Source organism: Pagrus major, chromosome 14 (assembly GCF_040436345.1).
Source record: "Pagrus major chromosome 14, Pma_NU_1.0".
NCBI lineage: Eukaryota > Metazoa > Chordata > Actinopteri > Spariformes > Sparidae > Pagrus > Pagrus major.
In genome coordinates, this window is record NC_133228.1 from 21,134,192 (window position 1) to 21,148,517 (window position 14,326).

The 14,326-nt window shown below is 41.3% G+C and overlaps 1 protein-coding gene across 1 annotated transcript in view; it reads left to right on the top strand.

Moving 5' to 3' along the window:
* LOC141008403 (ankyrin repeat and BTB/POZ domain-containing protein 3-A) overlaps positions 1–14,326 on the top strand; it is a 174,045-nt gene that overhangs the window by 132,469 nt on the left and 27,250 nt on the right. Inside the window, exon 3 of the mRNA XM_073480751.1 lies at positions 12,619–12,829. Within this exon, the coding sequence (XP_073336852.1) occupies positions 12,619–12,829 (211 nt within the window). The remainder of the gene's footprint in view (positions 1–12,618; positions 12,830–14,326) is intronic.

Genomic DNA, 14,326 nt, shown 5'->3' on the forward strand with positions numbered 1-14,326 from the left:
TGAAAAAAAGGTGATTATACAACATCAAACACAGGAGTATTTCTCTCGTTGTGATCTTGAGAGGTTCACTCTGCCACACACTGACTGAGCACTCTCGAGTTTAATCACCGCCATCCTGCTGTTATTGGAAATTAAGCGGGGATTACTTTGTTTCCTGTTTGTGATGAAGGTCAGCGGCCTCCGTTTACGCCTCCCGTCGATGCGGACATTTGATCATGCCGTTGCTACGTTGCCGCTCAGCCCGAGTCTTGGACCCTAATTAAAGTCCATTGAATGTATTGCATTTCCAATGAGGGCGGACCACACCGGCATGTGTAATCGTTCAAGTGTGTGACACCTCTTCAGAGAGGTACAACACCCACAGGCAGATGTTCTTCATTAATAATTACGACCCATCAGCCTGACATGTGCGAGCTGAAGATACTTGAGCCTGCCTTCTCTCGGCTCTTCTTCAGCGGCTGAAGCTATCCGTGGTTAACATCCACTTTACACCGAAAGTTCCGCCGCAGTGAGACGGACATTACACCTCAGACTCTCCGGCGCTGCTGCCGGGAGATAATGCACACTCACTAATTGAGTGTTTTGGACTGAGCCCAGAAGGCTAATGGAAGTTTTTGGGGTAATAAGGCGGTGAATTGAACAGGCTGCTCTTAGTTCTCACCTCACTGTTTCCCGGGGAAAAAAAGAAAAGGCAGGGCAGCTGTTTGGAGACAAATAGCGACAACTGTTTGCAGCAGTGCTCTGATGAAAGGGGACTTCACAAAATGGCCCTAATAGCTAGTTGGTATTTTGACTGAACTTCTCTCATCAAGGGCTGTATTATTCTCTGGCCACGTAACACAGCCTGTTCATCATTGACTCATTATTCAACGCGCTGGAGCTTTAATACGATGTTATTGTGAGACTCAAATGAGGTAGGATTAAGACTGGCGGAGGTTTTTTTACTGAGTGCTTATATGGAGAATGTGCATTTTGATCATTTCAAGGTCAGAAGAGATTTAAGCGAGCTAAACATGGATGAAAGTGAATGTTTTTAGACTTCTACGATGCCTTTTCATCATCATCTACACTGTACATGTAACCATGGTAACAAGAGTCGGGTTTGGACGTTAAAAAACAGAACGCCTGGCGAATTCGGGTCGGGCTCTGTCACTACTCTCCCGGAAATGCTGCCCGGGCCGCAGTCCGGCTGTGGACCGTCATTAAGTGTATATATTCTGCTGTAAAGTTGCATTTTGTTGTTATAACTGCTTATTTCTTCCACCAGTGGACCTTTCTCTGCATCATAGGAGCTACTGCCTGCACTACACAGCACACAAGCACACCTATCTTCACAAAATGTTCTTTTGATTCAGTTTGCTGCAGCGTTCTAGTTAACAGCAGGTAGTAATCTCTGGGCCGTACAGTAATTTGAAGCAAATCTTTTTAAAAAGGGGAACAAAAATAAGCCCACAGCTGAAATATGAATGGCGCAGTACTATTTAAGCACTTTTGATGCAGTGGATAATCAAGACCACACACAGAAAAAGTTATTTATTAGACACTGCAGCAGTAGTGCAGTCTGCAGATCTTCACAGAAGAGCCATTAAAGTCCCTAAAAGAGCCATTAGACAGAATAAAGTGGCATCCATTTAGAAGTCCCCTCCTGCGAGTCGCAGGAAAGATGATGACAATAGAGCGGGAGACATAGTTTGTGTAATCTCCTGCTCCATTTCCACAAACTGGAAAAATGTCTGGAAAAACTAAAGGCAGGGTGATGAGACACAATAAAGCTACGCGGTGCAGAAACCTCTTCAGAGTGAGGGGAAGTCATTATCAAGAGGGGTCTCGTATTATTTTTACATAACAGTCGTTAATGAACTTATTCGAGGGATCCCTAAGACTTTTTACAAATGAGCCATCGCAGCTGTTTCGGGTCGGTGCACCGGGCTTTCTCTGGCGTTTCTGCTCAGTCATCAGTCCAGCTGCAGCAGGCGAGGAGGCTTCTGGGGGACGACATAATGGTCAGAAAGGAAAAGTTGTGATGGTGTCTGCAGCACCAGTACAACAATGCAGGAACAAACACCTTTACCTTCCTAAACAGGGGGTTTCATCATAGTTTGCAGCATCTTGCATCACGGGACTTTATGACAGATCTTTAGTCAGTGTCCTTCTGGGAGGACAGAACGACCCTGAAGGTTTCACCCTCCATAAATTAACACACGAAGAAGAAAATGGAGATCTAGCCCACTGGATCTGAACTTTTTTTAAATTAATTTGATATTTTTTAGACATGGGGTGATCATTTGTTATTCAAAACTGGGCTAAATATTAAACGAATTGTTCTGTACCCCACCGTCGAGGCATCCTGGGGTGAAACAGATGCTGCCTTCAAGTGTACCCTTTTAAGTGCCTGCCTCCAGAGGTACAGTACTCTGTGGTGCGGTAAGCTAGTTAGAAACTGTGAATTACCTTAGTTTTAGTTTAGTTACAGACAGTGTCTGCACAACACCTGAACTTTAAAGGGTCATTTAAAGCTGCAGCGACTGATATTTGGGGTGCAGAACTACAAAGCTGATCCATTTTAGAGTATCTATGGACGACGCTGCAGACTCGCACCCACACACACATCTGAAGTTAACCATACATCATCATTCATCATTTCACAGCACAAACACCCACCTACTTGTTTACAGTGATCATATGCCAAAATATTTAGACACTGAAAAACAAATACCACATGCCAGCTTAGCTCGCGTTTCACAAAACTCACAGTGTGACGTGACTGATCCCTCTTTCTCTTTTTAGAATCAGGTTTAAAATGGCTGCAAAATAGGCAGAGGAGTGATTTTTGAGAAGCTTCAGCAGGAAATAAAAAAAAGAACAGGATATATAACATTAAATATTGTACAAAATGTATGTATGTAGTGACAAAGGAGGTACAAGAGCCTATGAAATAGGTGCCAGTCCCAATCTGGGAGAATCCGACACAAATTAAAACACTATTGTCAACATTTTATTTGACGACTGGCTGCAGTACGAAACATCTTCCTCATGTTGGAGCCCACAGAGCACGGGCACTATGGACTTTCACCAACCGAGCTGGCTAACTTCGGTTCAGCCCTTCGCTAACTTTAACAATTTAAAGTGCGATTCTTCGAGACTTTCCAATAGATCCAGTTCTGATAGTGAAATTAGCTGTTTTATGGGGCTTGTAAGGCTCAAAATAATTCAACAACTGGTTTATGGGAAATGGGAAAAGGTCATATTGGCTCTAAAGCCTGGCGCTCTTCCTGGGAGCTTGATGTTAGTCCAACGTTCTCTCCACTTTTAGCTGTTCTGATCTGCATCAGCTCAAGAAAACATCTTCCGCTGCCAGTTGTTCCACTTTACCAGCTTTTTGCCAACTCTGTCTGTCTGCCATGTTGTGTCAGGTGAGCAGCTGATTCAACACAGCTTTTTAGTGAAAGCAGTCACCAGCTGCTGCAGGAAACGGGGTCGCGGAGAGCTTGTTGACATCACACAGAAGTAGGATCTCTAAAGTTAATGGGTGATATTCTCAGTATTTTCTTTGTTCCACGTGTGCCGTTGGATTCTCCATTTCTTACATCTTTTCTTTTGTGTTATTCTTATACCTCCTGCATTGATCATTCATGTGAGTACTATATATTTTCAGCTGCAGTTCAGTACAATGGCTGGAGCATCACTCGAGCTGCTCTTACGTCTGTTGCTTGAAAAGGGGTGAATCATTGTGCATCACATGCAGCAGGGCACTTTATTTGTACCGGTGGGGGTCTTTTTTCCTTTACACCTTTGCAGATGGTGTCCTGCTGTTTGCTGCATATTTTTACCCTTTTATTTCACTCCTGTTTGGCTCACAGGTCGACTCCAGATGGCCTCATGGTTGCATCCTCGCTATATTAACTGTAAAAGTGAGACTTCGGATTATTAAACCACCGAGCTGAGAGTCTTAAAACCAGCTCCTGTTCTGCATCAGTCGACGAATCATCCGTCTTTTCAAACACGGACGAGTTCTCGCTGGCCACTGGTGATTAATTTCCACTCGAGCGGCGCTGGTAAAACTATCTGCTATAGTTCTGTGTTGATGATGACATGTCCTGTAATTGAATGTGATTAATAGTTGCCATGGAATCGCTAATGTGCCCCAAAGGCGGAGCCCTGAGTCGGTCGTATTACCAAGTGATGATTAAATGTCCTCAGTTGTTGCCCTCGGGGAGCGATAGGCCGTGACAGCGTGTCGGAGGACACTGGAGGAATCTTCCGTCTCAGACCTCCATTAGGGAACACAACAGTTGTCTCGCCGTGATAATCTCAGGTCACATTTGATAAGAAGTCACTTTGTCTGCTCGAATTACAGGCTTTGCTTGCTGACTATTAATTTAGTTAAGGGCAATTTGCTTTCAAACACTTAAATCACATCTGGTCAAGTGTGCGTTCAATTATCCCTAATACCAGCCAGAGTCTTAATTAATCTCAAAATATGCCGAGTCCAACACCCTGAGGGAGGAGCCATGTGAGCGTGTGTGATCTTCAACAGGTTTAGACGACGCAGGACGATGTTAATGTGTTCAATTTAACATTGATGACCATTTTTTCTTACGCAGAAAAAGAAATATTCCAGACTCAGAGTGAGGTTACATCCATGTTAATTAAAAGCAACTGTAATCTTTATTTTTTGTTTTAGTGTTTCCCACAGACTGACACCTATCGATAGCAGATTTTTTTCATTATTCCCTGAGACATTAAATCCCCGAAAAACACCCCGTCTCCCAATGTAAAGAAAAGTTGTGTTGGTCTTGGCCATTTCTGTGTCTCTTGGAGGCATACCTATCAAGAAGCAATAAAAGTTCAGATGATATAGCAATTTAATTTGCTCTGACTTTAACAATTATGGGGTACATGTATTTGTGCAGCCACAACAGCAAAAACAAAACAACATTTTTTCCCCCCCTCCAGAGATGCAGCTCTGCCAAAGACAGCAAACTGGCTGCTGCTTTGGCAACTTTAGCTCAGCCTTGTGCAAATCCTCGCTCTCACAGCTCTCAGTGAATCCTCGGCTGCAGCAGACAGATGTTTTAGGTGAAACTCCACTGCACTCTGCTCATTAGAAAACCACAGACAAAGTTAGCGACTAGCTGATGAACATAGCTCAGCATTTAGCAGCTAAAAAAGCTAGATGTTTTCCTCAGGAGGTGGTGGAGACCAAAAATGGAGCAAAAAGAGGCTGAATATTGGACTTCATTGTATTGGATTCATCAGGTGGACACAAACATGACTCCAAATGAATGGTGATGTTAATTTGTATCTGCTCGATGTGTCAAAAAGCAATATGATAGCCACCTTCACAGGATCCCTGTAGGTATAAGTTATTACATAGCTTAAAATGACACCTAACAGATTGAAAATAGACGTCTTTGTTTTAGTTTGTACAAATGCTTTACTATGATTTTACCAAATACTTTATCCTGACAGATATGAAACTTAATATAAACTTGAAATATATATATATATATTATTAGTAACACTGATATGGTAGAATTCAATGCCTTAGATAAGCAAATGTACACGGTACGATAGCCGCCACGTTTCATACTTCAGTATACCTTGAAACCACAATATCACTGCAACCCTGGTTCACTATATCCACTTAAATAGTGACGATATGTCAACGATGTGTTCACACCTTGTTTCTGCTGCCCCCAAGTGGCCAAAAAGTGGTTATTGCGGTGTTTTACTATGATTTTAAATTACTTTTACTTCTAAGCCAGTATTTTTATATTGTGGTATTGCTGCTAATAATCCACTCACACACTCACTCTGGTGTTGGATATGGTCACCTCCATCAATAATAAGATGCAGCTTTTGAGTCCAATTTGTTGTTGAAATATTTTTCTCTGTTTAATGTTTATGCCAGCTATTTTAATTTTATTTTCACACAAACTGCTTAAAAAAACATCCAAAGTAGGCGAAAATGTCTTCAGTTTCAAGAGTCAGTCAATTGCACTTCTGTAATTAAGGCTACAGGAATAAATATTCATACTTTTGGAGTGTTTGTTTTGCACCTGGCATTTCCCCCAGAGCCCTGACTAGATGTCTGTTGATCACCATGAAGCTCAGAGTAACTTTATTTCCATGCATACTCCAGTTGCTCCTGATGGCCAGCTCTATTTCTACATAATTACATGTTGACCCTGTCCGAGTTAGCAGCCAGAGTTTCGAGTGTTTTTCTGAAAGTTATTGATCAAATTCACAGGATGATGTCCAGATGCAAAAGAGACATGACGCATCATTAAAATATGCTGTCGAAAGACAAAAATGATACCAAATGCTGCCGTGCATCTCATCCATCTCATAACGATTTCGCTCTTTTGATGGATTCAGGCGTTCCCCTTCCCAGAAGGGCCTCCATGCTGAGTCACTGCAGGAAAGAGGCTCCTGAATCTGCACCCAAAGACTATCACAACTCCCATTAATTATTTCCACTACTGCCTCTCTAATTCGGCACCACATGGATGAGGAATAAACTGGAGAAAACCGACGAATCTTTTGCAGAAAATACAGAACTTAAGGGATGAAAATCAGCCAGAATTGGTGGAGATAAATTACAGCAAAAGAGGCAAAAAGTAAAACTACAAATTCTGTGCAAGTAAAGATATTAACTGTGTTTTTTCACTCCTTTACACCTTAAATACAAGAAAAACATCATCCCTGAAATACTTCACTGTTGTCTTACCGACAGTTGGTATTATTGGGAACCTTATGTAGCAGAACAATAATCATACATTTAATTACTTTACAAAGCATGTAATTGGACTCGTAATTAGTTTTTAAAAGTCGTTTTGGGGTTTTTTTGGCTCACACTTTGCAATAAGAACGTACCGAGGTCAAATCACTCTCCATCAAATAAAACGTTCCAAGAGCAATAAATCAAACATGCTCCCTGTGGCTTCGTGTTATGAAAACATAATTACACTGTGCTTTATTATACCTGCTGCCGAGGAGTGCATTTATAGATCAGTACATTATGGAAGGAGCGGAGAAATCTCAACCTGCCGTCATGGAGAAGAGAAAACAACCATTAAAGCCTCCGAGGTGTTGACATGCAGAAAGTGTCTGAGCTGAGGTGAGAAGAGTTTATCTCCAATCACTCGTTAGGTGGGAATTATTATCTACATCAAAACATCAAAACAAACCTTGCATTCGCTCTCATGTATTGGCCGGAAGAAGAAGAAGAAGACGTCACTCCCTTTTATATGGAGCTACATCTAACTATAAAGGAAGGAGTCTCTGTCTTTCTGTCTGTATGTTAGTCACATATCTCAGGAAACCTTTATAATGTCATGGGGAAGCAGACCTAAACAAAATGGAGATTAGCGTGGTGCAACAACTTGCTGCAGTGAGAAAAAAAACAAAAACAGAAGGTTAAATGAGTCTGGATGATCAACACTGATCATCTATTCTTCAGTGAGAACTGGATGTTAGATTTTAAGTCTCTGTCAACACTAGTATGCTAGCTAACGTTAGCCTCAAGGGCTAAAATGTGTATTGTTGCTTGGCGGCACCGTCAGCTGCTCCGGGATGCCTCTCTCATTGGTTTTCATGGTCCGGAAAGTACAGATGTAATCATCCAGATAGTAAAGGAGACATATAATGCTCAGTTTCTGGTTCATAATTTTATTTTGGGTTACTACTAGAAGAGGTTTACATGCTTTAATGCTCAAAAACACATCAGTTTTCCCATTGCTGCACACCGCCTTTTACCAAAACGCTCTGTTTTAGCTCCTGTCTCTTTGTCATGTTCTCTGTATTAAGTTGAATGGTCAGGATAACTTATAATAGTTATTAACAACAATTTACAACAATTTGAGAAGCAGACAGAAAACTTGGAACAGCAGCATACTATAAGTCAAAGCAACGACAGTCAACAACAGCGAGGAGATGAAGGGGGAGAGAAAATCCCCCAGACTTCCTTATAAAATTACTCAATTTTATGAGTTTTGAGTCAGGAGAAACTTTATAAACTTTATGAAATACTGCCTATGACAAATTCTTAAGTATCTGGGCCCCCTTGAAATTTCACACATTAAGTTCTATCTGTCTTTGTGTTGTAAACATTGTGTCCTGCCCAGCGATGTTTGTGTTTATTTGCGTACAGAGCGGGGAGGCGTATATTCTATAGACAGTATAATCACACTTTTTTCCCCCCAATTTATGTTTTTCATAATGCTGTGTTTTACGATGGTGATAATTACAGTTCACATCAACATGTTAACACTGTCCAGGTGAGCATTTTGCCATGCTAGCATTAGCACTTAGCTCCGCTGTGCCAACGTGCAGCCTCACAGAGCTGTTAGCACATCTGTGGTTTTGTTTTTTGTGGAGTCGGAGGTGAAAAGAGTTCCTTTTATCTTTAATTACTTGATGCATGGAAATTATTAGCACGGTGAACGCATTCATCCTTTAACCGACCTTGCTCCTAATGCGTTGGTTGTGATGTAGCAGAGAAAAAGACACAATAATAAGATGTTGTAGCCGCTGTGACAGAAAATAAAGTGTTGACGTCTCATTATAGCAGGGAGATTTTGCTCTGTGGTGTTTCACCATGTTTTCGCTGGGAATAGGGAACAAAGTTTGGCTCTGTAATGAGTCCTTCCAAGAGGACAGGAAGGACTTGGCTGGAAGAAAGGAAGACACTAAGCTGTCCCCTGTGATTAATTCAAATGAGATGAAGCATGAACCCCATAGGAGTGTTGCTTAGATAATTACAGCAAAGGAGACGGGAGCGAGTGTTGTCCTGCTGACAAAACCAAAGTCACAAGAACAATTAATGAAGTAAAGAGAGCTCGATGATCAGCGCCAGCGCTGGACCGAGCTCAGAGGGACAGCCGTGTTTTGAACTATTTGCATGTGGCTGCTTCTAATGTTTGTCGTGGTGGAAAACTACATGCGGTTTATTATTTATGGACACTGTGTGAATTAGAAGTCTGCAAACCCTGGAGGGAGCATCATCAGTTCTTGGAGTTAGTGCTTTTCTGTTCTGTTTTATGAGTTGTTTTTGTATTGTTTCCCTTCAAATGCATATTTCAGTCGTCTTCGTTTTATCTCCTTAGTCTTTATTAATGTCCCCTCTTTATATTCAGGCCCGTAGCACACTGCGTAAACTCACAATGAACAGCACGGGGACTTCCTGAGTCCCCGGAGTAGAAAGGTTTTCTGTGCTGAATGAATCCACCTGATTAAGGTTTTTCAAAACGCTTCTGAGCACCACACAAGCATAGTAAACAGTCTGCACAGTCGAGCAGCCGTTTATATCTGTTAGTTCTGCAGAGCTTCAAGTAATGACTGTTGCATTTAATGATTAATGTATTGATTTGTTTCTGTCACAAAATAGTTAGAATTACGTATTCAGTTGCTTCTTACGTCCGAGGAACTGTTAGTTCCTCAAAGTCAATGAAGCCTGAGAGTTGAGTCTTATCAGGGTTTTTTTTTGGGCCCCTGCTGCAGTAAGTAACCAACAGTACCTCATCGTGTTTGTCTAACACGTCATACCTGGAGATTAGAGTCTTATCCAGCAGAGAAACGGCCCTTTTTATCAGTTGTATCTTGATATATTTAATTCTTTCTAGATAAGTATCTCTGAGGCCCCCCTCCTGCCGACTGCGCTGTGAGCATTGCTCTCTGTTTACGTCTGCCTGCCTGTGAACTCTGTCAGGGGCCTTTACTCTGACAGATGGAGAACCTTGGGCGCAGACTCACCGTGTCATTCTGTCGAAGGAAAGAGGTTTCAAGACAGGCCAACTTCCCTCAGACGGAGTATTTTTGGAACAAACAATCAAAGATCAAACAAGAGAGTGTGTGTCTGTGTGTGTGCGTGTGTGTTTACTGTTGCACTGAAGACTTCTCCACACAATGTTTTATTCAGATATGAAGTCAGAGGGTGCATGAACTCAGATTCAGGTGTTCCTTCAGTGAAAACATCCAGCGGTCCAAGAAAGCAGGTGAATAATTAGATCAATATGGATATTCATTTTTCGGGAGGAATCTACCCTGCAGGCGCACGCCGCAGTATTTTTCCCTCTCAGAGCAACATCGTTATTCTTAAATGCATCACTAATGACCTCATCGATAAGCTGCTGTGAAGTTGTCAAAATACCTAAATCAGAGAATTATGGCTCTCTAAATGTCAGCGCTGGATATCAGCCTGTGCAGCGCACGTATTTGAAATTCATACCACCTCTGGTGTTGAAAAACTATTAGAATTGTAAAATTTCTCCTGACTTTCATTCGTTCCCCCGCTCCTGCTGCGTATGGACTCAGCTTGAAATAAGTTCATAGTCAAAACAATCGACCACATTTATCATGGAAGAGGCCAGAAAATGTATTCTCTTTTTTTCTAGAATAAAAGTTTGTTCAATCTCTTTGGTGGGTGTAGTTTTTACAGAAAACCGTTTCATATGAGTCCTCGGGATCTTCGGATGAATATTTCATGATTTTTAGTGAACAGCTCATGTTAAACTGTAGAGAAATGTTGAGTTATGTCTCTTCAAATACACCCGAAATTCCCATCTTTACTCAAATTTTAATCAAAAACCGAGTCTGTGTGAAGAGAATTGAGTCACACAATATGACCAACAGATGATTCCAGGTCGGTGTGGTTTGGATCTTATTCTCATTAATGTGTTGGCCATCATTTTTATCAGTTATGATAACATCTGGGAACGTGACAGCCTGGTTGCAGACCTCTGAGTCATCGCCCAGTGTGTCGAACAGATGGTGTTGTGCCCACTGACAAAACCCACCGAGCTCTGTAGGCAGCATTAAGAATCCTCCTACATACAGTAGGTAGAAACATGCATGAAAATAAATGACTGAAAGGAGCATCAAAGCATGGAGGAGATTGACACAGTTGTCAGCTAGAATAGCACTCAGTGGAGCACATACCTCCACCAAGTCACTCAAGAAAAATACCTGGATCCATACAGATCTGCACCAAATGTTAATGGACACTCTTCTGGGCCGAGACCCATCCTCCCTCCAAGTTTCGTAGAAATCCGATCAGTAGTTTTTGTGTAATCCTGCTTACAAACCAACAAACTTAAAATAAAAAAATGGACACAGGTAAAGACATATATCCTTCTTAAAAAGTTTGACATTTTGCATTTTTTGCTTTCTGGTGGACATACCGTATCTGTCTATTGAATATGAAGCCGAAGCCAGGAGAAGGTTAGCTTAGCTTAGCACAAACACTGAAAATAATGGGGGAACTGCTAGCCGGGGTTTGTCCAAAGACAACAAAATTGCGTTTTCCTTTTTACCGAATTATGAATAACGAGTGTCCGTAGATTTATTCCTTTTTTGCCGACCAAAAGCCATCATGTTATTGTCACTAACGTCGTCAGTTTGTTTTGTTTATATTTTGACAGATATACTAGACGCACAATTGTGGGGAAAACAAATCACTCATTGTCTGTATATGATAACATTTTATTCCTGTGTCTTCAACAAAAGCAAAACATAAATTTTTTCATTTTTTCCTACACACAGCGGTTAAAGCTACGAAGACGCATCTTCTAATTAGTTAGAATTATCCTTTAGTAACATTACAAAACGAACGCAGCCTACTATCACTGTTCTAACCTGCTTTCCAGACTCTTTTGACATTTAGCACACACGCCTGCACACTGACACAGATATTGTAGTTTTTTTTTTTGATGACTCGCTCGATGGTCATGTAAGATTAACTAGGTCGGGGGAGAAAAGAGAAAAATATAAGAGCTGAAGGTGAAACGAGGAAAAGAGTAAGAGCTCAGACTGCTAAGTGATGAAAGAGACACGATGTGCGTAAGATTTAATTTTCAAGGCAGCAATTTCCCACTCAGCAAGGATTGTGTGGGCATATGTGCATGACTTAATGTACGGTGAATCAGAGGGAGTCTGAGTGAGGGAGTGTGTCTCTACTTCATCACAGAAGTGCTGCGAGTACTCACATGTCAAAGGAGCACAGCAGAAATTGGATTTTTACTCCGAGGAGAGAAATGCGTAGGACTTTTGTTATAATGACTCGATGTTTTCCTCAGCGTAGTACACGTTACATGTTATTATTTCATCTTTAAAGAAGGAATTTAATGTAAAATATGGCCATAATTAAGTTTAAAACGTGTGTGAAGAAGAACAGTGTTGATGTTTTTTTAAAGTTAGCATGCTAACAGCTAACACCAGCCCCTCCTGTGTCCTCATCCCACTTTGTAACGCGACAGGTGATAGTCCGCTAGCTCATGTTGTTTCAGCTGACAGCAAGTTTGTGAGTTAGTCCTTTAAATAAACGAAATAAACCCATAAAATGTAAAGAAATTAGATATTTTTACACCTATTTGCCTTATCAAAAATTAAAATCCAACCGTACACCATCTGAATTCTCTTAATTCCTTCAATCACTCATCGTAAGACACACTTGTGTGTCATTATTAAGAAAACAAAGATAGCTCCAGCAAAGAGCAGCAAGTCCAGTGTACTGAGCAGCAGTTAGCGGGATATGCTGCCCCCTACAGTTTTGGAGCATGCCTTTATCTTTATCACATGATGCATGCACTGCTCTCATGTCTGAAAATTACCTTCCAGGTGATTTGGTATCCCGGGCCATGCACCACCTCCAGCCGCTGCACATCAAGAACCCCAGCAACGGGACCCCAGTCCACCAGAAGGCCACCAACACCACAGTGCACTGGGAGCCCGAGGCCCTCTATACCCTGTGTTACTTCATGCACTGCCCACAGATGGAGTGGGAGAACCCCAACGTCGAGCCCTCCAAAGTCACCTTACAGACTGAGAGGTGAGTCCAGCAGTGAGCCTGGAGATGATGCCGCTCTTACGCAATAGTTGTTCAGCCCATTCAGAAAAATGTGGTGTTATGAAGTCTTCTTTCTCTCGGCTGTACACATGTAAGGTAAAGTTTTTATGCCGTTAGCATCAAAGAAAGCAATTTTGTGGCTCATTTGGATTACTTTGTTCCCTTCAGTCACATTTCTCTCCACATAACAGCTCTCTAGTTTTCCACAGATTAAATCGCCAGTGTTTTATTGCAGATTTCTCTCACCCAGCTCATAAATAATCTAATTGGCTCAATGGTTAAACCTCGAGAGGTAGAGGCGAAAGCTGTGTCCTAATTCAGTCGTTAGAGCCTCACGAAGGACACATAACCTGAATGAAGGGTGCTACATTACAGATACTTTCAGGGTTTTTACATTAAATCAACTGAAAGTTACCTTCAAACAGCCAAATACAAGTGGTAAATAGACTATGATACCCAACATATACATACAGTATGAGTTGTGATATTTTAGTTTAATCATCACTGTGACCACCTTCAGTCTGTGTAATGACGTCATAGTAAAAAGTGTGCAACGTTCATGTTTTTGTATTAATTTGAAAGGCCAGGATAAATTAAATCTAGAAGTAAGTAACAGCAGTTTACAATAATTTTAAAACGTTTTGTGCCACAACAGATGGCAAAGGAGCAGGACGATGAAGCGGGAAAGAAATTCCCCAGACTCCCTTATAAAATCACTCAATTTAGTGAGTTGTGTGTCAGGAGAAACTAAATAAACTTTGTAAAATGCTCTCCCTAGCAAATTTTTTATTATTTGGGCCTTCTCGTTAATTCGGCACACAGTATGTTCTCCATTAAGTTATTTTTTCCCCCTTGTGTCCATTCATCGCAGTAATGGAGGTGTGTGTTTGCACACAGAGCAGAGAAGTGAGATCCCATCACATGATAATGCTGAAGATAAACAGCCTCATAGTTTATAATAATGCAGCACAGTGAGGATGCAGATGTTTCATAGAGGAGACGACCGTTAACAGAGAATCCAGCGTCCAGAATCCAAGTTTTTACATCATGTGGACACTGTTCATATCCTCATGCTGTCTTTAACTGCTGCATCACACTGTTTCTTCTTATCAGTTAATGTTTTTTTATAATGCCTTGTTTTACTTTTTACTTCCTGCATCCAGTTGTGAAGGATTGAATTGAATTCTTTGTCCTCCACAGAAATGTTTTTGGTACACCAGGGCTTCGAAAACTAGGACTAGAAAGCAGCGTTTTTAAAATGGCACAGGCCTTGGTGGACACTTACGACATATTAGGTCTTGATATTCAGACTCAAAGAGCAAAAAATAAAAGGAGGCTTTTCTGCAAGAATTCCTTCTTCTTCCTTCCTTCCTTCCTTCCTTCCTTTGCCGTCAGTGCTGTCAATAAGATAACTTGCACACTATGACATGTGCTCCGCTTGTCAAGCTTTAAATCGAGCTGTAAGACGATTTCTATCTC